This window comes from Hypomesus transpacificus, unplaced genomic scaffold, assembly GCF_021917145.1.
Source record: "Hypomesus transpacificus isolate Combined female unplaced genomic scaffold, fHypTra1 scaffold_427, whole genome shotgun sequence".
NCBI classification, from domain to species: Eukaryota; Metazoa; Chordata; class Actinopteri; order Osmeriformes; family Osmeridae; genus Hypomesus; species Hypomesus transpacificus.
In genome coordinates, this window is record NW_025813945.1 from 34,569 (window position 1) to 58,090 (window position 23,522).

General features: G+C 51.8%; 3 protein-coding genes across 6 annotated transcripts; 2 read left to right on the forward strand and 1 right to left on the reverse strand.

The window, feature by feature from the left end:
* Positions 1-1,309: 1,309 nt before the first annotated feature.
* Positions 1,310-10,196, reverse strand: pla2g6 (phospholipase A2, group VI (cytosolic, calcium-independent)). Of its 4 annotated transcripts, XM_047016911.1 has the most exons (19): positions 10,110-10,196; positions 8,984-9,208; positions 8,620-8,829; positions 8,108-8,288; positions 6,950-7,137; positions 6,769-6,865; positions 6,454-6,636; positions 6,158-6,266; positions 4,709-4,840; positions 4,346-4,436; positions 4,026-4,189; positions 3,744-3,894; positions 3,479-3,615; positions 3,272-3,349; positions 2,945-3,099; positions 2,766-2,817; positions 2,560-2,675; positions 2,066-2,139; positions 1,310-1,853 (listed from the first exon to the last, which is right to left on the reverse strand). In XM_047016911.1, the coding sequence occupies exons 2-19, from the start codon at positions 9,196-9,198 to the stop codon at positions 1,709-1,711; spliced, it is 2,478 nt and encodes an 825-aa protein (XP_046872867.1). In that variant the 5' UTR covers positions 9,199-9,208; positions 10,110-10,196; the 3' UTR covers positions 1,310-1,708. The 4 variants fall into 4 exon arrangements, with proteins under 4 accessions (XP_046872867.1, XP_046872869.1, XP_046872868.1 ...); XM_047016913.1 differs by lacking the exon at positions 4,709-4,840; XM_047016912.1 differs by lacking the exon at positions 3,272-3,349.
* Positions 10,197-10,759: 563 nt separating this feature from the next.
* cbx6a (chromobox homolog 6a) lies at positions 10,760-18,360 on the forward strand. The gene is made up of 5 exons (XM_047016909.1): positions 10,760-11,006; positions 11,845-11,888; positions 12,095-12,160; positions 13,293-13,359; positions 14,200-18,360. The coding sequence occupies exons 1-5, from the start codon at positions 10,938-10,940 to the stop codon at positions 15,658-15,660; spliced, it is 1,707 nt and encodes a 568-aa protein (XP_046872865.1). The 5' UTR covers positions 10,760-10,937; the 3' UTR covers positions 15,661-18,360.
* Positions 18,361-19,560: 1,200 nt separating this feature from the next.
* Positions 19,561-23,220, forward strand: nptxrb (neuronal pentraxin receptor b; the record flags this gene model as incomplete). The annotated part of the gene is made up of 5 exons (XM_047016910.1): positions 19,561-19,771; positions 19,934-20,669; positions 22,036-22,381; positions 22,616-22,857; positions 23,041-23,220. Coding segments are annotated over exons 2-5 (1,476 nt in total), but the record flags the coding sequence as incomplete, so codon positions are not given.
* Between the last annotated feature and the right edge of the window lie 302 nt (positions 23,221-23,522).

Genomic DNA, 23,522 nt, shown 5'->3' on the forward strand with positions numbered 1-23,522 from the left:
TAGGGCTACTTATATTTTATTCCCCTTAGTATTAGCTAGACCCCCCTTAGTATTAGCCAGACTTTGCTCCTTTTGTATAGTTAGTCCACATATTTAAGTTTCAATATATATGTTTAACCTATGCACCTCCCTGCCAAAGTAAATTCCTTGTTTGTGCAAACATTCATGGCGAATCAAATCCTTCTGATTCTGATTACACGTTTGTTACATTACTTTAAAATACCTTCTAATATATTTTAAAATTGTAAGAATTGAATGGTATTCTGTGTGATTTGAGTAACTGTTCATATTAGTATAATTGCAGGCTTGCTTTACAATCCTGTTGCTCAAAAGAAACCATGTTTTCTAGGCCCAAACAACATAGAAAGTCTTTTCGCATTATATGACTTAATTCTGGTGACCTTTAGCTAATATTGCTAATAGTGATTACGTTTTGGCTAATATTCAATTCATTTTTCGTGATTGTATGTTGAGTTTTTCTACTTTTTAAGTGAAATGTTTTTTTTATTATTGTGAGAAAAAAATATATATATTCTTTTAAAGACAATTTAAATGATTTAGGAGTTTATTAAGTGCTGACTGCTGTATAGATTGTATATTTTAAAAGGGCTTTTGGCTTTTTTGCATTTTAAGATATTTTGAAGATCCGCTTAGTTTAGAGAGTCCATGTGTACCTGGAGATGCTAAATGAACCTTCCTGATAGTTTGAGCATCTACAGTTGATCTACAAGGGACAAATGATAGTAATAATAATTTTTCAAATAAGGTAAAACATATATTCTAATTACATGTTGAGGTCTGTCAATTAAATATATTTTACAAAATCCTTTTACATAATTTATAATGTAATTGACAGATATCATTTTTTTTAAATCTGATATTTGATATACATACTCATTTCAAAATACTGTCCGATCCCAAGTGTGCGCATGACTCATGTCACCTGCTACACTGAAAGAAATGATTACATACGTTTGCTACTAATAACCAGCAGCACCTACAATATTTATACATTTCATATTTCCATTGTGTTTTTGCCCATTTTACCAACATGACACATTTGTCTTAAACTGCCATGATCACAATTTGTGATATATTTTGTATCCTGGATTTCATGAATAAATTCCATGTTTGAAATAAGTTCATAGTTTGTGTGTAACTTGAGACGACAAACATAAATGCACACACACTGTAGGAGTGGTTGGTATCAATACACACATTTCTGGGTTTTGACACAAAATATCCACGTTTAGTGAAACCTGCACACCTGGGTTTGGAGGTGAAATCATGCGTCTGCAAACACAAGAAATGTTACGCTCTCTTATTTTATTAATATTATACAAGATATACTGACATCCTTCTTACACAGTAAGTCCAAAGACAAAACAATAGGTTATACAACAAAAAAAAGTTTTTGTTAAGTTCATTCATTCATGATATAGTGCACAGTGTTCAGAAATAGTTCAAGTATTTAAGTCCAGTTGACATGGGTAGCAGTTTAGGTGATAACTAAGTGAGTTGTTGTCAAGGGCAACCACATTAAGATCATTAAACAAAACAATCCACAGTTTTGGTACTTCATCCCTGACCTATGACCTCTCCCCCGGTCTACCTTACCAAGGCTCTTCTGTTTTAGTCTGATCACTCTAATCTGCTTCTGTTCTTTTGCTTTCTCTTTTCGCTTTCAATCTATCCCCCCCTCCCTCCCTCAGTCCATGAGGAGCTGTAGGGCCAGAGAGCGGATGCTGTCTCTCTGCTGGAACAGGTACATCTGGGTCTCCCACAACATGTCCACCAGCACGGCATCACTGACCTCATCCAGCATCACCTCCTGAGACAGCTGAGGACTCAGTCTGGAGGGGGGGGGGGGGGGGGGGGGGGGGGGGGGGGGGGGGGAAGGAGGAGATGGGAGGTGAGGAGGGAGGAGAGGAAGGAGGAGATGTGAGGTAGGAGGAGATGGGGGGGGGGGGGGGGACATGGAGGGCAGACAGGTGAGAGAAAAATGGAGGGATGAAAAAAGGAAAGTTTCATGTTTGTATTTACATGTGGTAGTGTCTGTGTGTACCTGTGGTAGTGAGTATCAGTCATCTCACACCAGGCTCTGGCTCTGTCCACTGCACACCCATCTGAGTCTGTACACTGAGAGAGACACAAAGAGAGACACTAATTAATGACATTCTCCCCCCCTCCCTCCCCCCTCTCTCCCTCCCTCCCTCCCCCCCCCCCCCCCCCCTCCCTCTCCCTCCCTCCCTCCCTCCCTCCCCCCCCCTCCCCTCCCTCCCTCCCTCCCTCCCTCCCTCCCTCCCTCCCTCCCTCCCTCCCCCCCTCCCTCCCTCCCCCCCTCCCTCCCTCTCCTCCCCCCCTCCCTTCCCCCTCCTCCTCCCTCCCTCCCTCCCTCCCCCCTCCTCTCCCTCCCTCCCTCCCTCCCTCCTCCCCCTCCCTTCCCCCTCTCTCCCTTCCCCCTCCCCTCTCTCCTCCCCTCCCTCCCTCCCTCCCTCCCTCCCTCCCTCCCTCCCTCCCTCCCTCCCCCCCCTCTCCCTCCCTCCCTCCTCCACTTACACAGTCCACCAGCATCTTGCCCAGCTCCTTGGCTCCTATGAAGCTCTTGGCCAGCTCCAGGGGGTTGGAGGGTCTGAACACGTCCACAGAGTTCACCACCACCTGGGGGGGCTTACCTGTGGGGAGGGGGGGCGTGGATGAGGGTGTGCGTGTGGATGAGGGTGTGTGTGTGTGTGTGTGTGTGAAAGGGGGCATATAAGTGTTACCTGTTCCCAGAGAGACCACCACAGCTAACTTCTGGATCTCCTCATTGCGCCCCTGAGTTTAGAGTCGAGTTTACAGAGAACACAGGGGGAGAGGAGGAGAGGGTTCAATATTGGAACAGGGCCAGAGCGAGAGGAGACAAGTGGAAAAGAGAGGAGAAGACAGGAGACAGGAGTCCCACCTCTGCCCTCAGAGCCTTGTTGTACTGGTGGATCTCTGTCATGGCGTCCAAGGTGGGGTTATTGGCCAGCAGTCCTCCGTCCAGGAACCTGCCCATTGGCCGGAAGTAAGTAGGGGCGGCGCCACTGGAGCGGGCAGCCCTCCATACGCACTGCTCTGATTGGATGAGAGGAGGAAAGGGGAGGGGTTAAAGGCACTCATGTGAATGAATTGGATACTCTGTGAGGTGATGGTTCCACCAAACTAATCTCTGTGACCTGTCTGTGTCCTGTCCCCTTTCACACACACACACTCATATACAGAGTGAAGAACACCCACACACACACACCTTGGTCTGTCACCTTCCTACGCTTTCTGGGTGGTTCTTGAGTGTAGCCAACAATCAACACATCCTCATCCTCCCAACCTGAAACAACAACACTGGCCCTCAGACACACCAGCAACACACACACACACACATACCTCGTCACACTTCATCCCCACACCCACACCATGTCAGCATTGTGTGTGTGTGGCTTGACTCCCCAGGTGCTACCTTGTGGGATGGTGAGGGGCTGGAAGGAGGCCGAGGTGGAGTAGGGGGGCTCTCTGTGGAGGGAGGGGGGGTCATAGTTCCTGAAGATGTGGAGCTCCCCTGGGTGTCTGTCTGCCAGCACGCTGGTCACCATCACCCTGGGAGACAGGGGGAGGGGGGGGCCGGGGGAGAGACAGGGTGAGGGAGTAAGAGGAACGAGCGATGGAAGGGGGGTCAGAGAGAGTGGTGTGGAGAGAGAGAGTAAACAAAGTGTTTCCATAGTTACCTGGGGCTCCGTACGTCTGTCATCTTGGTGTTCTCTCCAAACTCCTTCTTCAGGAAGTCCTCCAGAGGAGCCGACTCGTAAGGTCGTGACCCCTTGAACACCTGCTCCTTCATCCTGAAGTACAGGCAGCGCAGGTACTCCATGGACTTACCTGACACACACACACACACACAGCGTTTGTTAGTGGACACACACACTCAGACATGCCCGCAATCACAGTCAGATGCCCCAAAGCTATGTTACCACAGTTACACACACTCACAGACACACACACACACACACCGTGGACTATGGCCAGAGCCAGGATGCCCCCGGTGCTGGTTCCAGAGACCCAGTCGAAGAGCTCCCTGGTGGGCCGGCCAGCCTCCCTCTCCAGGGCGATCAGCAGCTGGATCAGAACCAGACCCTTAATACCCCCTCCATCCAGACACAGCAACCTGTCTATCCTGGAGGAGGGGAGAGGAGAGGAGGGGAGAGAGGAGAGGAGAGGAGAGGAGAGGAGAGGAGAGAGGGGAGGGGAGGGGAGAGGGGAACCATCACATTATTCAGTAGTAAAGAGGAGAGAGACACCTGGACCTTCCTATACATCCCCACGTACGTACTTTCTCTTTCCTGTTTTGAGGCCGTCTACTTCCTGTCGACCCTGACTCATGGCTCCAACGGTGGCCGCCACGTGCATGATGTCCTCGAAGCCTGCCAGCCAATGACAGACAAGACCCCCGCCCCTCAACAACCAATAGGAGACAGGCGGCAGAGTGGATGAAAGAAGGAAGACAGGAGACTGATAAAGAGGGGGAGAGAAAGAGAGAGGGGGGGAGGGAGGATGAAGGTATGAAGAGGGTGTAGAGGTCAGGTGTAGAAACTTCGTTTCTAGATGGTGGTCGGGAAAAGGGGGGTTCTGAGAGCGGGGGGAGGTGGTGTCAGGGGGTCAGAAGGCGGTGGGGGAAGGGGGGGAGAGGGTTTACCTATGCCAGGGGGAGTGGAAGCCTTCTTGTAGGTGGCGGTGGTTTGGGGGTGAGGAGAGGGGGAGGAGGGGGGGTGACATCGCTGTACCCCTACACTACACAGCATGTCCAGTAGAACCTTTCTGTTAGGACCTTCCAACACACACACACACACGTACGCACAAGCCAGGATGGTTAGAGGCATGCACACACACACACGTACGCACAAGCCAGGATGGTTAGAGGCATGCACACACACACACGTACGCACAAGCCAGGATGGTTAAAGGCATGCACACACACACACGTACGCACAAGCCAGGATGGTTAGAGGCATGCACACACACACACGTACGCACAAGCCAGGATGGTTAGAAGCATGCACACACACACACGTACGCACAAGCCAGGATGGTTAGAAGCATGCACACACACACACCGTAATATAGTGAATAGCAAGAGGGGAGAGAGAAAGGAAGAGAAATAAAGAGAGAGAGGGAGAGGAAGAGAGAGAGAGGGAGATATGCAATATGAGTAGGTTTTATATCCTGTACAGTACATGCAAAAAACACACACATCCACATACACTATTGACATTGCTACACACACACACACACCAACACACACACACACACACCATCACACACACACACCATCACACACACCAGGCATGCATGGCTTCCATAGAAAACACTGATCAAAATTCTGTGTTCGGACAGGAAATGACATCATTACTGATAGCTGCTACCAGCAGAGACCACCTTGTCCATAATTAACGTTTTAATACCCCAGCAGTATCCTAGCAACCCCTTCATGTTGGACTTTGGAAACCACATGCATAACGAAACATACAAAACAGGCAGAGAAACACACACAAGTTATGCAATTAGTTCTTAGTTAATGTGTGAGAAACTAAGATGTCTAGCTCTGTGTCAATGCAGGTGATGTTCCAGAACGCTCTGTGTCAATGCAGGTGATGTTTCAGAACGCTCTGTGTCAATGCAGGTGATGTTCCAGAACGCTCTGTGTGAATGCAGGTGATGTTCCAGAACGCTCTGTGTCAATGCAGGTGATGTTCCAGAACGCTCTGTGTCAATGCAGGTGATGTTCCAGAACGTCCCAGCAATGACACAGAGCTGTTTTCACGCTAAGTGTTCGTGCTTTTAACAAACCCAGGTTCAAATGTTAGCTGGTTGATGTGTGAGTCTAACACTGGCTTGTTTCTGACACCACTCTCTCTCTCTCTCTCTCTCTCTCTCTCTCTCTCTCTCTCGCTCTGTCTCTTTCTGTCTCTCTCTGTCTCTCTCTGTCTCTCTCTGTCTCTCTCTGTCTCTCTCACACACCCTCATCCACCTTATGTCACTCTCTCCATCATGCTTGTCGCCCACATCCCACTTTGTCGTGTTCCTCTTCGTCTCTCAGCCCTTCCCCCCCCCTCACCTTCCCCTCTCTTCCCCCCCCCCCCCTCACCTTTGCTGGTTCGAGCAGCGATCAGCCCTGGGGTCTCTCCCAGGTCGTTGTGGATCTCCACGTCGGCCCCGAACACGATCAGGGCCTTGATCAGATCCATGTGGTCCATCTGCAGGGGGAGGAACACTACAGTCTGATTACACACACACACATCCACACACACACACACAGCTCCATAAGAAGGTACCTAATGCACCTACATACTTTCCAAGAATATCCTATCCACAACACCAGTCACACACACAGCACCTAATACACCCCCCCCCCCCCCCCCCCCCCCCCCCCCCCCCCGCTACCTTCATGGCGAGGTGCAGAGCGGTGTTCCCGTCCTGCCCCCGGAGGTTGGGGTGCCCCCCGTGTGTCAGCAGCACCATGGCTGCCTCGAAGCGCCCCCTCCTGGTGAGCACGTGCAGCGGGCTCTCCCCTGTCTTACTGAGGTAGTTCACTGTGGAGCCTCGCTCCAGCAGCAGACGGCACATCTGGGGGAGAGGAGGGGAGGGGAGGGGGGGAGGTTACACATATGTACAGCGTGTACAAGAGAGACAAAGATGGACAGAGAGCCTGTGTGTGTGCATGTGTGTGTAAGTGTGTGCGCGTGTGTGTGTGTGTACCTCTGCAGTCTTGGACCAGTGTAGCGGGGTGCCTCCGTACAGAGCATCTTCTGCTTCTAGCTGACCTGGGTCTGCCGTCAGGATAGCCTCAGCACAGCTGAGAGGAGGGAGGAGGAGGGAATTAATCCATTACAAGAAAAGATGAATAATCATCCTCATCTTCGTCGCTCCACCTCCTCACCTCTTCTCGCTGTACTTCATGGCAGAGTGGATAGGGTAGCCACTCCCCCCTATGACATCACACCTGGCCCCGCCCCCCAGCAGGGCCTTGACGGCCTCCGCCCGCCCCAGACGACACGCCACATGGAGGGGCGTCTCCCCGGCAACGTTCAGGTCGTTCACGCCCTCGCACAGACGGGAGCACAGCGCCTGGAGGGGGGGGGGGGGGGGTTGTAGGAGGAGGAGGGGTGGAAAATTATAAGTGATTATTGACAAGATCTTTCTCTCTTCCTCCTTTTTTCCCCTCTTTCTCCACCTCCCTCCCTCTCCACCTCCCTCCCTCTTCACCTCTCTCCCTCCCTCCCTCTCCACCTCTTCACCTCTCCACCTCCCTCCCTCTTCACCTCTCTCCCTCCCTCTCCACCTCCCTCCCTCCCTCTCCACCTCCCTCCCTCTCCACCTCACTCCCTCTTCACTTCTCTCCCTCCCTCCCTCTCCACCTCCCTCCCTCCCTCCCTCTCCACCTCCCTCCCTCTCCACCTCCCTCCCTCTTCACCTCTCTCTCTCCCTCCCTCCCTCTCCACCTCCCTCCCTCTCCACCTCCCTCCCTCTTCACCTCTCTCCCTCCCTCCCTCTCCACCTCCCTCCCTCTCCCCATCTCTCTCCACCTCCCTCTCTCTCCCTCCCTCCCTCTCCCCATCTCTCTCCACCTCCCTCTCTCTCCCTCCATCTTTCCCCCCCTCACCTGTATGATGACGGCTGAGTCCTGCTTGGCAGCACAGTGCATGGCGTCCCCCCCCCCCCTCACCTGTATGAGGACGGCTGAGTCCTGCTTGGCAGCACAGTGCATGGCGTCCCCCCCCTCACCTGTATGATGACGGCTGAGTCCTGCTTGGCAGCACAGTGCATGGCGTCCCCCCCCCTCACCTGTATGATGACGGCTGAGTTCTGCTTGGCAGCAGAGTGCATGGCGTCCCCCCCCCCCTCACCTGTATGAGGACGGCTGAGTCCTGCTTGGCAGCACAGTGCATGGCGTCCCCCCCCCCCCTCACCTGTATGAGGACGGCTGAGTCCTGCTTGGCAGCACAGTGCATGGCGTCCCCCCCTCTCCCTCACCTGTATGAGGACGGCTGAGTCCTGCTTGGCAGCACAGTGCATGGCGTCCCCCCCTCCCCCTCACCTGTATGATGACGGCTGAGTCCTGCTTGGCAGCACAGTGCATGGGCGTCTCCCCGTTCTTGTCCTTGATGTTGGTGCGAGCCTGGCTCTCCTCCAGCAGCTCCTTCACACACGCCACGTCGCCCCGCTCGCACGCCAGGTGCAGCGGCGTCTGGCCCACCCCGTCACGCGCATTGATCTGACTGGAGGAGGACGGGCCATGGGAGCAATGGTTAGAGACTGCCTGGAGAAGACTTTGGGTGCGTTTGAAACCCCGCCCCCCCCCTTTAGCAACGCTTTCCCCCCCTTAGCGACACTTCCCCTCTCTGGGGTCTCATTTAGTCATTTAGCAGACGCTCCTATCGAGAGCGACTTACAGTAAGTACAGGGACATTCCCCCGCCCCCCGTGAGACAAGTAGGGTGAAGTACCTTGCCCAAGGACACAAGGTAATTTGCACAACTGGGAATCGAACTGGCAACGTACTGATTAATAGCCCGATTCCCTAACCACTCAGCCACCTGACTCGTCTCACCTCTGGACGTAGTTGTGCTTAAGACACTCCCTCAGCCCCGTATCCACGGCGATGTGGGCGGAGCTCCAGTCCGGGTGGCCGCGGAGGCTGTCTACGATTGGCTGGGCCGACTCCGCCTTCAAAGAGAGGGTCTCGTAGAAGGGGCGGAGCTTGAGGGCATACTGGGGGAACCAGTTCATGGCGTCCTCCTCCGATGCCACCTGGAACAACCTGGAAGAGGAAGTGAGGGGAGGAAGTTGGGTCATCCAGAGGGGTCAGAGTTCACCTGAGGTAATCAACAGGACGCCCAACCTGACCCACAGTGGAGTTATGACGTGTCTGTGCTCAATTCAAATCGGACTACATTACCCACAATGCACCTCACCTCAAGGCCATGGTGGGGGTGTCGGGACACGTCAGCAGGCAGTCCCACGATTGGCTGTTGGAGTTCCTGTACAGCACCATGCGGCCCTCCTCCTTCAGCCGGACTCTGCCACCCCCGCTGTAGTCGGACAGTGGTACGTCCCGAACGCGGTAGGGGTTGGAGAACAGGTTGGACACGGAGGAGACAGTGTCTAGCAGGCGCCCCAGAAACTGCATGGTTGGTTGTCTGGTTGGGGAGGGGGGGTGAGAGAAGCAGAGATGGGGTGGAATGGGGGTGGAGGAAAGAGACAGAAGGAGATATGCGGTAGTGGGTATGGTAAGAGGGAGGGGTCGTGTGTGTGTGTGTGTAAGGGGGGTTGGGACACAGGAGAAGTGACAAAAAAAAACAAAATAAAAAGTAGGATTGAAAGAAAAACGAGACACAGACAAGGAGAGAAAGAGACGAGACAGAGAGATGTAGATCATACTTACGATAACAAACATACTACATTTTCTGCTTTATTATTTGTGTGTCAATTCAAGATTGTGATGACGTAGGCCTAATCGGATTGCGTTCAAATGTCTTGAGCAAGAAGCAAGATTTCAGTGACCAACTGTCGTCTAGTTTGTTTGTGGCCTATCGACTTCCAATACAAAACGATGACGCAATTAAAAATCCCCCTAGTGACTTGGCAGCCGATGCATCTTTTGAGGCTGCGACTTCAAAGTGCAAACAATGCACCGCTTCTCTTCTTAACATTCTGGAAACATGGAGAAAGAGTAAGAAAGTATAGAATTACGGAGTTCGTTACCTAAACGCGGTAGCTAGCTAGATGTGCTAAAATGTGAGCTAGCTCGATACGCAGTGTCATTGATAATGTTGACTGCTGTACACTTTTCAATGGTAAAAACCCTCCATTGCACACAAACGGCTCCATTCATTCAGTTCACGAGTTCTCGGCCAGCCAGTATCAGGTTTAATCACATTCGGTATCGTTTTGACACACGGAGCCCAAGAGCTTTTCTTGCTGTAATAGAAAAACAAGTATAACGTGCAATGAAATATGCATTTTTTGCTAAAGCGCGTGTTGAACTAGTCACGTAGACCAGCCCATATTCTCAGGAATAATAAGCTGTTTTGTGCTTACCTAGTTTCTGCTATTTCCCAGGGATCGAGTCGACAGTCGACTTTTGACAGTTCAACATCAACAACCGAGTGTAAAGTCAACTAATCTTGCTACAAAGCTTAACTGACCGTAAGATACACCAATCAGGCACCAGAGTCGAGAAAGCGTGTTTAGACGCTATCCAATGAGAGGAAAGCAGAAGTCAGGGGCGGGGGGAAACAACCGTACATGAGTGATGCTGCGCGTTGGACGGCAGCCAGTCAGCACTTAGATACTGATCTGCAAGTCAGTTTGAGTTGATGGCCACCCGTATATTTTTCGCAAGTTGTAAAGGTGGAGGGTCTGATCGACATTCAGTTAAGTTGTCTGAGGCTGTGAGAGAACAGTTGTCACGACTTCAACGAAACAAAGATATGCACACGTCGATTTTACATATTTTTCACAGGTGTGTTTTTATTAGACATGTAAACAGTACTTCATATAATTTTAAATCCAGCTTTAAAAGCAGCCAACAGCCTCTGGAATATACCAAATACCAAGTATAAATCACAAATTATTAAGTATTAATAAAGTCCACACGGGCAATAAATGGCTCCCATTCACTTAGGGTACTTTAAGGCTCGTGCATCCTCTCTTGGCCCTTTGGCGTTGCTAGGACGACCGAGGGGGGTTGACCTGGGGCACGTGATACACTCCTCTCGTCTCGTTCCTGCTTGCTTCAAGACAGTGCTGTCTGCGACTGCAACCGCCTTGATAGATTTGGGGAGGGGAGTAGTAGGTTAGTACCCACGGAATCTGGAGAGAGAGAGACAGAGGGAGAGAGAAAGAGAACAGAGTTGGGCATGAAAGATGGAGCTCTCCGCGGTCGGTGATCGTGTTTTCGCCGCGGAAGCCATACTAAAGCGCCGCGTTCGCAAGGTGAGTTCCCCGCCGACCTGCATGTTTTTCGGGTAACCTCAGCGCTAGTTCCAGGCAGCGTGCAGACGTGGGCGAGGGTCGTCACGGCGTGCTTGTCTGTGCTCAAAGCTCGCTGTTCGTCTAGTATTGGCAGCTGGGCCTTGGAAAGGCTAGCCATAAACTGGCTGGCTAGCTAGCACAGTCCGGTTGAAATGGTACCTCGTATATTATGGCAGGGCACTAAATAGTGACACAAAGGGGTCTGCGAAGGAGGGCATTGTGGTAGTCTAAGGTTTGACTGCAGTGTGGAAGCCAGGGCCTGTTGTTTTGAGGGGGGTCTTGCGACAGTAGCTGGCCTGTTTAGCAGTGCTTTGTTTCAGACTTTCCCACACCATCACCGGTAAGGGGAGTACGTTGCACATCAATACACATCAGTTCACTTGGCAGCTGGGTAATGAATTGACACACAATTCCGCAACAAAGAATTTCTCGAGTTTCTCGCTATGTAGCTGATTGGAGAAGCTAGCTAGCCAGTAGCTAGTCGACCAGATTTTCCCTCTACAATGTTTTTGTGTAGCTGATTCTGGAACGAATTGGGTAGTCACCCCGTTTGTAATATACTGTCGTCAGGCATTCCAGCCACCCCCTCCCTATAAAATGAATGGCCAGCTAGCTAGCTAGCCAACTAGCTATAGACACGCTAATATGAACTCAAGTTAGTTCTACAACGAATCAATTTTTGTTCCAGGACAGCACTCTAGCTTCAAAATCTGATTATAACCGGATGCTGATTTGCACATTGATTATGTCGGTCATTCTCCTGTGTCTGTGTCTGTTGGTCTCCGGTGATGTTTTGCAGGGTCGTCTTGAATATCTAGTGAAATGGAAAGGCTGGGCACTAAAGTAAGTGACTTATCGTAACGCATACTACTTAAGAAACTTGAATGTGAGTCATTTAGCGTAGGTGTCTAACCCAAACGTAAATGAGAAAACACCCGTCTAATTCACCAGTCTAACTCATTCGGAGAAGATTTGATGTGTGCACATCTTTGAAAGTGAACGTTCAAAATGACGTTTTGGATTTCACACATCGTGTTGTGTTTCTCTAGACACAGCACTTGGGAGCCAGAGGAAAACATCTTGGATGACAGGCTGATTTTGGGTTTCGAACAGAAGTAAGTATCTTTACATCTCTCTGTGTATTCATAGATAGTGTTTAAATGGCTCTGCATTTTACAACTACTGTCTCCCGACCATTTTCCTCTTTTCTTCTTCTTTCTCTCTCCCCCTCTTTCTCTCCCTCTCTCTTTCTCTCTCTCTCTTTACCCAACCAGCAAACGCTGTTCATTTAAACTCAAATTTCTCCCTGTTCTCTCCTGTCTATTATTCCCTCCATCCCCCTGAAAGCGACTGTCTCTGTTACGGCAGGCTTCAGTTGTCTCTTGCCAGACCACTTCAAAGAGAGAGAGAGAGAGATGTGTGTGGAGGGGGGGAGAGAGAGATGTGTGGAGGGGGGAAGAGAGAGATGTGTGGAGGGGGGGAGAGAGAGATGTGTAGAGGGGGGGAGAGAGAGATGTGTAGAGGGGGGGAGATGCGTGTGGAGAGAGAGAGATGTCTGTTTCTTCTCAGTATGACTCCATCAAACAAGACCTCACCAGACTGCCCTGCTTTTATACTCCCTCTCGCTTTCAAGCTCCCCTCTGTTCTGTTCGATGTCTCTCTCTCCCACTCTCTCTCTTTCTGTCTCTCACTGTTCTGTTCGATGTCTCTCCCACTTTGTATCTGTCTCTCTCTGTTTTCGGTTCTCACTCACTCTCGTCCACACACGGTGATGGAGATGGTTGTGTTGACAGGTCACAGTCTCGTGGGACGTGTCAACATTCTGTTTTTCGGAGTGTTCCAGCCTCAACGTTCTGTTTTTCTGAGTGTTCCAACCTCAACGTTCTGTTTTTCTGAGTGTTCCAACCTCGGCCCAGCTTCCTCCTGTCCCGAGCGTCTCAGCCCAGCATTGTTGTCACGTGGCCACAACCCAAGACTGTGCCAAACACACACACACACACACACACTTCAATACTCTCCAACAGGCGCACACACACACACACCATTCTGTCTGGTCAGGCTCTCCCTTCGTAGCCCTTGTCTCTGTAAATCTTTGAGATTTCTTCTTCTACTGGTCGCCTACTAACGTGCAAACGGGCAGTGCTGGAAGCCAGAACCGGAGTCAGGAAAGGATGGATGGAGAGAGAGAGAGAGAGAGAGTGTTATTGTTGTTTTGTTTGAATCACTTCCTTGTTTTTGTTCCCTCAGAGAGCGGGACAGGGAACTCAGTGGGCCCAAGAAGCGAGGACCCAAACCCAAGACCTCAACATCAAAGGTATTCGCTTTCGTTAGTTTGTTTGTTTTGCGGCGCTCGTGACGTCAGAGATCTGGTTAGAAAATATTTGGATTGTGCAGTCATTCAGTCCTTCCGCCAGGCTAGAGATGAAAGCAGAAGGGCTGTTTGAGAGACGCAAAGCCCTCGACTCATGTGACTCATGAGCCTAACGTGTTGATCTGTTCACTGAAGTCTGCTAGCTCACACGGAAGGTGAGCAGTAGCTTAGCAGAAGGTAGGAATGTCTCAGATTGCGAGCTTGCTTCCTCTTTAACCTCTGTCTCTCCTCCGTCATTCTCCTCCTCCCTCATCTCTCTCCTCCTCCCTCATCTCTCTCCTCCTCCCTCATCTCTCTCTTCTCTCCTCCCTCATCTCTCTCCTCCTCCATCATCTCTCTCTTCTCTCCTCCTCCCTCATCTCTCTCCTCCTCCATCATCTCTCTCTTCTCTCCTCCTCCCTCATCTCTCTCTTCTCTCCTCCTCCCTCATCTCTCTCTTCTCTCCTCCTCCCTCATCTCTCTCTTCTCTCCTCCTCCCTCATCTCTCTCTTCTCTCCTCCTACCTCATCTCTCTCTTCTCTCCTCCTCCCTCATCTCTCTCTTCTCTCCTCCTCCCTCATCTCTCTCTTCTCTCCTCCTCCCTCATCTCTCTCTTCTCTCCTCCCTCATCTCTCTCCTCCTCCCTCATCTCTCTCTTCTCTCCTCCTCCCTCATCTCTCTCTTCTCTCCTCCTACCTCATCTCTCTCTTCTCTCCTCCTCCCTCATCTCTCTCTTCTCTCCTCCTCCCTCATCTCTCTCTTCTCTCCTCCTCCCTCATCCCCTTCTTCGCTCGTCCTCCTCAGGCCCGCAGCCAGAAAGGAGAAACTTCCTCCAGATCCTCCAACACCCGCCAGAGCGCCCCTCGCTCCTCCTCCTCCGGCAGCCAACCCCCCCCACCCTCCTCCTCCACCTCACACCCCTCCTCCTCGTCATCGGTGGCGCCCTCCCCCAAACTGAACTCGCTGGCCGCCACCCACAAGCTGAAGAAAGACATTCGCCGCTGCCACCGGATGTCCCGCCGGCCGCTGCCCCGCACCGACCCCCTGGCCCCGCCCTGCGGGACGCCGGGGGCCGCGTTCCACTCCCGCCCCGCCGTCTCCCCGTTCTCCGAGACCGTCCGCATCCTGAACCGGCGCGTCAAGCCGCGCGAGGTCAAGCGTGGTCGCATCATCCTCAACCTCAAGGTCATTGACAAACCAGGAAGTGGAGGAGGAGGAGGAGGGGGAGGGAGGAGCGGAGGGGGAGGCAGAGGAGGGGGCGGGGGAACTAGAAAGCCGTCGTCCGCGAATCTCTTGTCCGGTCGCCAGAACATCCCGTCCAGGAACCGCATCATCGGGAAGAGGCACGGGGAGGCTCCCTATAGGCCGTTCCAGCCGCCACTCAAGATGCTGGGCTTTCCCATGTATGGGAAGCCCTTTGGGCTCCAGTGTGGGGGGCCAGGTCCTCTCCACTCACGCCCCGGGACAGGCTCTGGTGCCGGGGCCGCAGGGGCCCGGGACACTTCCTCCTCTGGAGGCTCCCAACCCCAGTACCAGCCGCCGCCCTCACCTTCCAGCTCCAGTGGTTCTGACGCCAACCCTCCCTCCCCGTCCCTGAACCAGGCCGGCCCTGCTGCTCCTCCTGCCCCTGTGCCCACCCCGGGGGCCTCCACCTTGGGGTTGCCTTCCAACTCGAGCCCCCAGGCTGAGCCCAGCCCGGGCCTCCCTCCAGAACCTCAGAAAACCGCGACCCAGGAAGAGGCCGCTCCTGCCCCGTCCGTCTCCTCTAGCGGCCCCAGCCCGGCCCCCGCTGCCCCCTTCCTCCCCTCCTCCCCCTCCCTCTCCTCCGGTTCCTCCCCCGAGGAGGATGATGAAGATGCCCTGGACCTTTCTCGGGAGGGCAAGAGGAAGACGCTACGCAGGCGGCGTCGCCAACACAAACGCCCGGCCGCCTCCGAGAGCACTGCGTCCCCTCTCCCCCGCGACCCTGCCAGCTGCCCTGCTAACCCCGCCCCTGCTGGCTGCCCTGCTAACCCTGTCGCTAACCCCGCCCCTACCGGCGGCCCCCAGAGGGTGCCTGTGGAGGGGGATCCCGACTGGCGCCCCCAGCTGGCGCCGAGCCACGAGAACGTGGTGGTCACCGACGTCACCTCCAACCTCCTCACCGTCACCATCAAGGAGTTCCCCTCCCCCTCCTCCCGCCCCGCCTCCCCCTCCGCCCCCCCCGATAAGAGCCCCCCTGCACCCTCCCCCGCCCCAGGAAACCCCTCCCAGCCCAAGCCATAGGAAGACTTCCAAAGGAGACGCCATCGATTGCCCATTGTAGCTAATGCGTAAAAATACTGAGACTTTTGAAATACTGCAATTATAATACTCCCCTTTAACTATTGAATTATGTAACGATATGGAATGGAATGATTTGTAGTGTAATGTTACTCCCACACCCAGCCATGGAATAGTACGAGAGCTTCTTTCTTTTTTTTTACTGAAACTTGCGTGGACTTGGTAGGCCTGGTATTATGGGCTTGGCCTCATTAATCCGCAATCTCGCACAGGAAAACGAAAGCAGCGACGGGATCCTGGGTGCGTTTGATTCGGCTCACCTGCCACAAGAGAACCGTGGGTTTGTGTTCACGGAAGTAATCGTCCGACCCCTCCCGATGGACAAAGGGGTTAAATCCAAGTTCGCCTAGTAGGAAGTAAACAAACTGGTTTGGTGAAGTCTGGAGGCGGGGCTAAAGAACCTGCGTCTGTGTTTCGGTCTTCGTTTCACTCAATTTCATTGGACGTCCATCTCGCATAGGGTTAAATGAGGTAACCGGCGGTATTTTGCACTTAGGTTGTTGGACTTTGCAAAACTGCATCGCCACGTTGAGGTTATAGCAGGGCACTCCACTGCGTGAAAAAACAAAATAACCCTACTCTAATCTTTGTGTGCCGCTCTGCTCAGATCCATGGCCTTTTCATGCTAGAGCTCTCTCCAACGCACAGGCATATATGAATATTTATATGCACGCACAACGTTTAAAAGCTGCAAAAGAGTAAATAAGAACGGGGAAGCAAAATAAGATCATGTTAACTTATTGCTGTTTCTTTTGCCATGTTTTCCGACGCCTGCCTTTTCCTTCAAAAAAAAAAAAAAAAAGAGAAAAAAATATATAACCCAAATAAACACCCTTCGATTTTCATTCAGAATGTCTGCCAAGACTCTAAACTGTCTTTGTTTTAGAACTGTATTTCTGCTGTGGGACTGCATACAGGAGGGTACTAAACACCGCTTCAGATCACATACACACACAGCCACGCTCTTACACATCCTCTTTAACTAGAGCCGGTCCAGTCCGGTTCATACCGCTTACCCCAACCGGCAAACCTTTGAGATGATTAAGGGATCCAAGGGTCATATTCTAGCCAGGATCCTCTGGCCAGAACCATAACATCCTCTGGCGCTACCCCCTACCACCACCCCGCAACCGCCCCCCTCAACATTCTCCCTGGTGTTGGCTAAGTGTTTGGTTTCACCAGGGTCCAAATGCGTAACGATGAATTCCTACGGTGCTCTCGATTCAGCTCACCGACAGAGCATTCACAAAAGTGCTTAACTCACGTTTAAAATCTAAAAGCACCTTATCCATTTGACCCGAGTGTGATGTCTGTACTATATCAACAATAATAATAATGTCAACCTTCCGCATGTGTTGCCTTAGTTACGCTGTCCCTCTAACCACTCGTCGTCGGGGGCCCCGTTCTCCTCGTCTCCCTCCGCACGCCCAATCCTTCCAACCGCTCAACTAGTCAAATAGACCTATCAAAGTCCTGTTTTGTACATCCGGCATGTACCGTGCCGATCTTACAGACCTATCCATCAATGGTGGTTCTAGTCCTCTTTCAACTAGGAGGGCCAAGCTGGGACCAGTTGTACTGTTACAGGGGCTAGTTACATTAAACATGAATATTGTCACGTAGTTTTTGTCACTGCATTGCAGGCATTAACAGACAAAAGACCATGTGTATAATGATTCAGACTCAACATTTAGGGGGGACACACAAGGGGGTCCAAGCTTGTTGTCACAGGGGCACTGCCCCCCCCCCCCTGGCCCCCCTGCTAGAACAGCCCCTGCATCCATCCATCTGTAGCCCTCTCCGTGTCCGTTATGTGCGGTGCCGTGATCGCCGCGGACGGGGGAGAGCGCAGCCCCGTGATCGCATCGTCAGTACTGTAGCTAGAAGGTTCTAGTCGTCGTCGTCATGGAAACTGTATGTACCTAGAAGTAGCACCACTGATGCACTTGTCGTAACGCTACATAAGGGTCTTGGGAGTCCACAGACCAAGATGAACGTAAAAGGTTAAAACAGTGAGTGTAAATGTATACTTTTTTAGTTTGTTCCTTTCTCTCTGTCTCTCAATGAAGGGATAGCACAACTCGACATAGTGGCCTATATAAGTACCAAATAGGGCTTTGAAAATTACTTTGAAACTTTGTTTTTATGACTTTTGGGATGTAAATTTTGTGCCAGTCATCATGGCACTTTGTTAAGTGCGGAAGGAACATTTGTCTAAGATGAAATCTTTTGTGTACTTTGAACCCTAATAACCATTTGTGTTTTGATGGATTTTTACTTTCTACTTTTAATACCTTTTTAATTAAGCATAATGTGATGTTGAGTTTGTATTTCATTTTTTTGATTGATGCCATTGTTGTTGTTTTTGACAGTCCAATATGGGTTTGATCGGAAGGAAGACCCTGGAGTAGTGAATTTAATAACGTGTGAAAAGACTGCATTTTGTCTTGTGATAAATGGTAATATGAATTGTCAATTGTATTGATGGTAAAATGATCAAGATGATGATATTCTAATGTATCTGAAGCATGTTTTTGTAAACCCTTATTGTACAGGTGTCAAGTTCCGGTTGTTGCTTTCTGTGTGTGTTTCTCCATAATGAGGCTTTTCATTAAAAACAACCTCTAGTTGTTATCAAGTGTGGCTGAAGCTTCTTTGGTGGTTTTTCGATCCTGTGGCTCAGCCTACTTTAGAATTATCTTGTGGAATTCTGGCACATTCTCTTGGCACCGAAACCGAAAGGGTTCCATCAGAGCCTGACCAACGTTCCGTTTGGAATCCTCAGCTTTCTGTCCTAGCAGCCTTCAGATCAGAGAGGGTGCAGTGTCCTGACTGTCCACACGGTGGCAGAATCCACTCCTTCTAACAGAGTCCTCTTTCCCCTCCTGTTTTGTCATCGCCTTTCGTTCACAGCTTGGATCCTCGTCCTCTTGTCCCCTGCTTCCTCTCTCATCCATCTATCTTCCTCATCTCTCTATCTTCCTCGTCTTTATCTTCCTCGTCCATCTATCTTCCTCTCTTTACATTTTACATCATACTTTACATTTAGCAGACGCTCTTATCCAGAGCGACTTACAGTAAGTACAGGGACATTCCCCCCGAGGCAAGTACAACGTAATTTGCCACGGCCAGGAATCGATCTGGCAACCTTCAGATTACTAGTCCGATTCCCTAACCGCTCAGCCATCTGACTCTTCGCTATCTCTCCACCCACTGCTTCTGCGGGTCCAGCAGAGTTTGGACCTGATCTGTAATCTGTGCATCTATTCTGTGCTGGAGTCTGGACTGTGTCTCAGTCTGAAAGGCCTCAGTCTGCAGACACCAGTGGAGGCTCCAGTGATATGAGCCACAAAGGGCGGTCTTCTGACCCCCGTCTGTGGCTCCTGTTGGTCAGTAAGAGATGGATTCTGTGATGGAGGGGGGCAGAGTGGTTTAAGAGCCACGTGTTGGAGTGAATTCTCTGAGCTGTGGACTTTAATGGACACCAAAGGATGTCGGCTTCATGCACCATGAATACTTGGTTGTCATGTGTCACTCTCTCTCTGTCTCTCACTCTCTCTTACCTCTCTCTATGTCTCTCTCCTTTCTCTGTCTCTCACTCTCTCTTACCTCTCTCTATGTCTCTCTCCTTTCTCTGTCTCTCACTCTCTTTCCTCTCTGTCTCTCCCTCTTTCTACGTGTATCTCTATGACACGCACGCACGCACTCAGTCAGTCGTGTTGACTACCGCTGTTCATGTTTGTCTCCTCACCTCAGAGTGACGCATGCCCACGCCCTCCCTTCTCCGTGCCTCTCCCCGCCCACTCTCACTATTCCCATAGTAACCGCGGAGGAGAGCAGCTTAGCAACACCGAGCGCATGAGACCGTGAATCGGTAGACCAGCTCAACGCTTCTCGGGCTGGTTCTTGTAAATCTTACATGGAAAAGGCGGAAAACAGATAACCGACGCACAACTGAATACCACCAACGTACATTTTTCTGTTCCTAAGAGCTGTTTTGGGGGGCACCACTATTGTGTCGGCCGTAGCCTACGATTTCACTGGGAGGGATAAGGTAAGCATAAAATCATATAACGGAAGGATTATGAAAATGGACACGTAATTATAGGCTAGACCGTAGTAGCCTGACTTGACCGTGTTGTTTTTTTCCTCAGATTTGTATATCATTACCCTATATTCAAATATAAACTCATACTCAAATTAAATTTCATTTTAGTCGCAGATATATCGTTTTCTCCGTCGCTATGAAGTTCGTTGTGGTGCTGGTAGCAGCTGGAACGCTGGCCTTCCTCGGTGCAGTCATCTGCATCATTGCGAGTGTCTACCCGAGGAAAGGTGGCGCCGATTATCTCACGGACAACGGCACGCTGACCTCGGAGGCCCTGTTACAGACCCTCGGTACGGGCGCTGTTGCTCACGCTGGTCCGCTGGGCGCTCTCCACGGTTCTGAATCCTACGAGGATGGCGGCGGGCTGGGACTCGGTCTGAAGACTCCCGCTCTTAACGCGCTGAGTCCCGGGGAGATGACGAGCAGCGGAGGGCCGAAACAGTTCAGCTTCAGCCGGCTCATCTGCACTCCGATCCCGGCCGGAGACTGCAGCACCAAGATCCTGAATCATCAAGCGGAAGACCCGTCTCTTTACGGTGATGACTGGGGCTACCTCCGCACCACCGCAGACGAACTCCGGCAGATGGTCATGCAACAGAACGACCAGATCCTCATGGACCAGCGGACGATCCGCGAGCTGAACGGGAAGCTGACGGAGTGCGAGAGCGACCTCGACGACCGGAACCTACCCGAGAGGAGTCTTGGGGTCTGGGCGGGCAACCGCCGCCTCATGGCCGGGGATGATGTGAGCTCGTCGGCCGCGGTGCAGCTGCAGACCGCTCGGGCTGTGGAGGAGTTGGAGAGGGCCATCCTTGACTTGAAGGACCGAATTGAGAAGCTGGAGGTTTGTAGACAAACGATGGGTCTATTCACTGGGTCTATGTTACAACTGCGTATAACACATTTGAGATAATAAATTCAATTCACTTCAGAAACAGACGGCAATTCAAGATGAGATTTTTGTATTTTTCTGACAAAGAGTAGACTCTAGATAGTCTTAACTGTCACAGGAAGCTCTCACTACAAATAATGCAAATAGAAAGTACAGCCGAAGATTAAGATGAATGATCTGAATTTGTGTCGATTTCTGTGGAAGATCCAATTAATATTTTCCCAGAATAATTGCACTTTTTTTTTTTTTTTTTACATGATACGAACGATCCAAAATAACGGTCACAGATGTAAGGGGAATCAGCAGATCACAAATGATGACAAACTAAAAAAGATGACAAATCTAAATTTAAATGTTGACTAATTGCGCACGTGACTCTCAGCGGCCCTTACATGACGTAATGGAAATCGTTTCCCTTTAATGACATCGAGCGATGACAAAAAATAGTTAAAAAGCACACAACAAAACAACAATAAACATCGAGCGATGAGACTATCTCCCCAGAACACCGTTTCACTCCGTTCATCTCCTCTCCTGTCACCCCCTCCTCTTTCCGTCGAGTAGCAGGGAATGTTTCTTACACGCTGCCCCCTACCAGCCCTCCCTATACCCTTCCATCTGTGAGGGATGGTAGGGGACCAATAAATAAAATATGAGAGGATGCTGGCTGCAGAGAGAGAGAGAGAGAGAGAGACCTTGAAAATGATAACTACACAGTGTGTGTGTGTACTGAATGTGAAGTCCCAGCTTGAGTTTTTCCTGTAACCTGCTGTCTCAAAGGTCTTGACTGTGTGTGTGTGTGTGTGTGTGTGTGTGAGTGTGTGAGAGAGAGTTTATGTGTGTGTTTGGGTGAAAGAGAGGCAGGTTTCCATCCACAGACACAGCACCCCCCCTCCTAGTAGACCCAGGTTTCAATATAACATACTGCACTGTCCAGTTAAAGTGAATTTATGCCCTGGCTATCTATCTATCCCTCCCTCCCTTCCTCTGTCCTCCCTCCCTCCCACCCTCCCTTCCTCTGTCCTCCCTCCCTCCCACCCTCCCTCCCTCCCTCCCTCCCTCCCTCCCTCCCTCCCTCCCTCCCTCCCTCCCTCCCTCCCTCCCTCCCTCCCTCCCTCCCTCCCTCCCTCCCTCCCTCCCTCCCTCCCTCCCTCCCTCCTGCACGCCTCCGCACGCCTCCACCGCTCACAAGCTCCTCTCCATCCTTTCATTCTCTGCTCCTTCTCAGTAACCTTGGTAACCCCCCAGTCCTGAAAAAACGTTATTTCTCGTTTTCTCCATCTAACCCCCGTCTCCCTCCCTCCTTCCCCTCCTGCAGTCGGAGATAGGACCTGCTGCTCATAACCACACCGACCCCTCCCTGACCCTCAGCATGGGGTCAGGGGTCATTAGCGCCAAAACCGGGGGCGTATCCTCCGCACCCCCTGCGAGACCTCCGGTCCCCCCTGCTGCCCCTGCTTCCCCAGCCAAGGCCTCCCCTCCTGGGGGCTCCCCACGCGGAAAGGCCCCCTGGAAGGTGGAGGACCTGGAGGGGGAGCTGGAGAGGAAGATCCAGCAGCTGGAGGAGGAGAGGAAGACCATGAGGACGGAGACCCACAGCCACCACCAGAAGATCGACCAGGGGATCGACACCCTGCAGCACCGCCTCACTCACCTGGAGAGCAGTGAGTATGGAGGTGGGGGGGTTGGAAGAATAAGGGAGAAAAAGGAAGATAAGAGAGAGTAGGAAGAGAAGGGAGGACAGGGAGAGGAGGGGGAGCGGAGGAGGAACGTGAGATGACAAAAACTCTCCCTAACTCCCTCCTTCCTTCCTTCCTTCCTTCCTTCCTTCCTTCCTTCCTTCCTTCCTTCCTTCCTTCCTTCCTTCCCCTCCCTCCCTCCCTCCCTCCCTCCCCCAGCCCTGACAGAGTCCCCCTTCCCAGAAGGCTTCGTCCTGTCCCTCCCCATGAGGACCAACTACATGTACGGCCTGGTGAAGAAGGACATGCCCGAGATGTACGCCTTCACCGCCTGCATGTGGCTCAAGCCCAGTGAGCCGGGCATCGGCACGCCCTTCTCCTACTCTGTCCCGGGGCAGCCCAACGAGCTGGTGCTGCTGCAGGGGATCCACAACCCAGTGGAGTTGCTCATCAACGATAAGGTAGGAGGTGAAACTGGGCGGCCATTTTGGATCGGTGCGATCTTCCGGTGGTGGGATGGAATGGGCATTGAGTGTTTGAGGGAAGACATTTTTGGGGATCGTGGATCCAGAATGGTGAAGTGAAGTTACTGAAGTGGTTCTCATCACCAGGCCTGACCTGCAGTTTGTCCCCCTGTCCTGTAGGTGGCGCAGCTGCCCCTGTCCCTGACCCAGGGCGAGTGGCAGCATGTGTGCGTGAGCTGGACGCTACGGGACGGGGTGTGGAAGGCCTACCAGGGGGGCAAGATGAGGGGCAGGGGGGAGGGGCTAGCCGCCTGGCACCCCATCAAGCCAGGAGGGGTGCTGATACTGGGCCAGGAACAGGTGAGACGGAGGGAGGGAGGAGGGAGGGGGGGAGGGGGGAGAGGGAGGGATGGAGGAGGGAGGGATGGAGGAGGGAGGAGGGAGGAGGAGGGAGGGATGGAGTTCGAAGTGGATGGAGGGATGTATAGAATGATGGACGGATGCAAGGGGGATGGATGGAGGGATGAGGGAGGGATGGAGTCATAAACGGAGTGATAGAGGGATGCATATGGATGGATGAAAGGACAGGTGGATGGACAACTATTCATACATCTCTTTATCTCTCTCTCTCTCTCTCTCTCTCTCTCTCTCTCTCTCTCTCT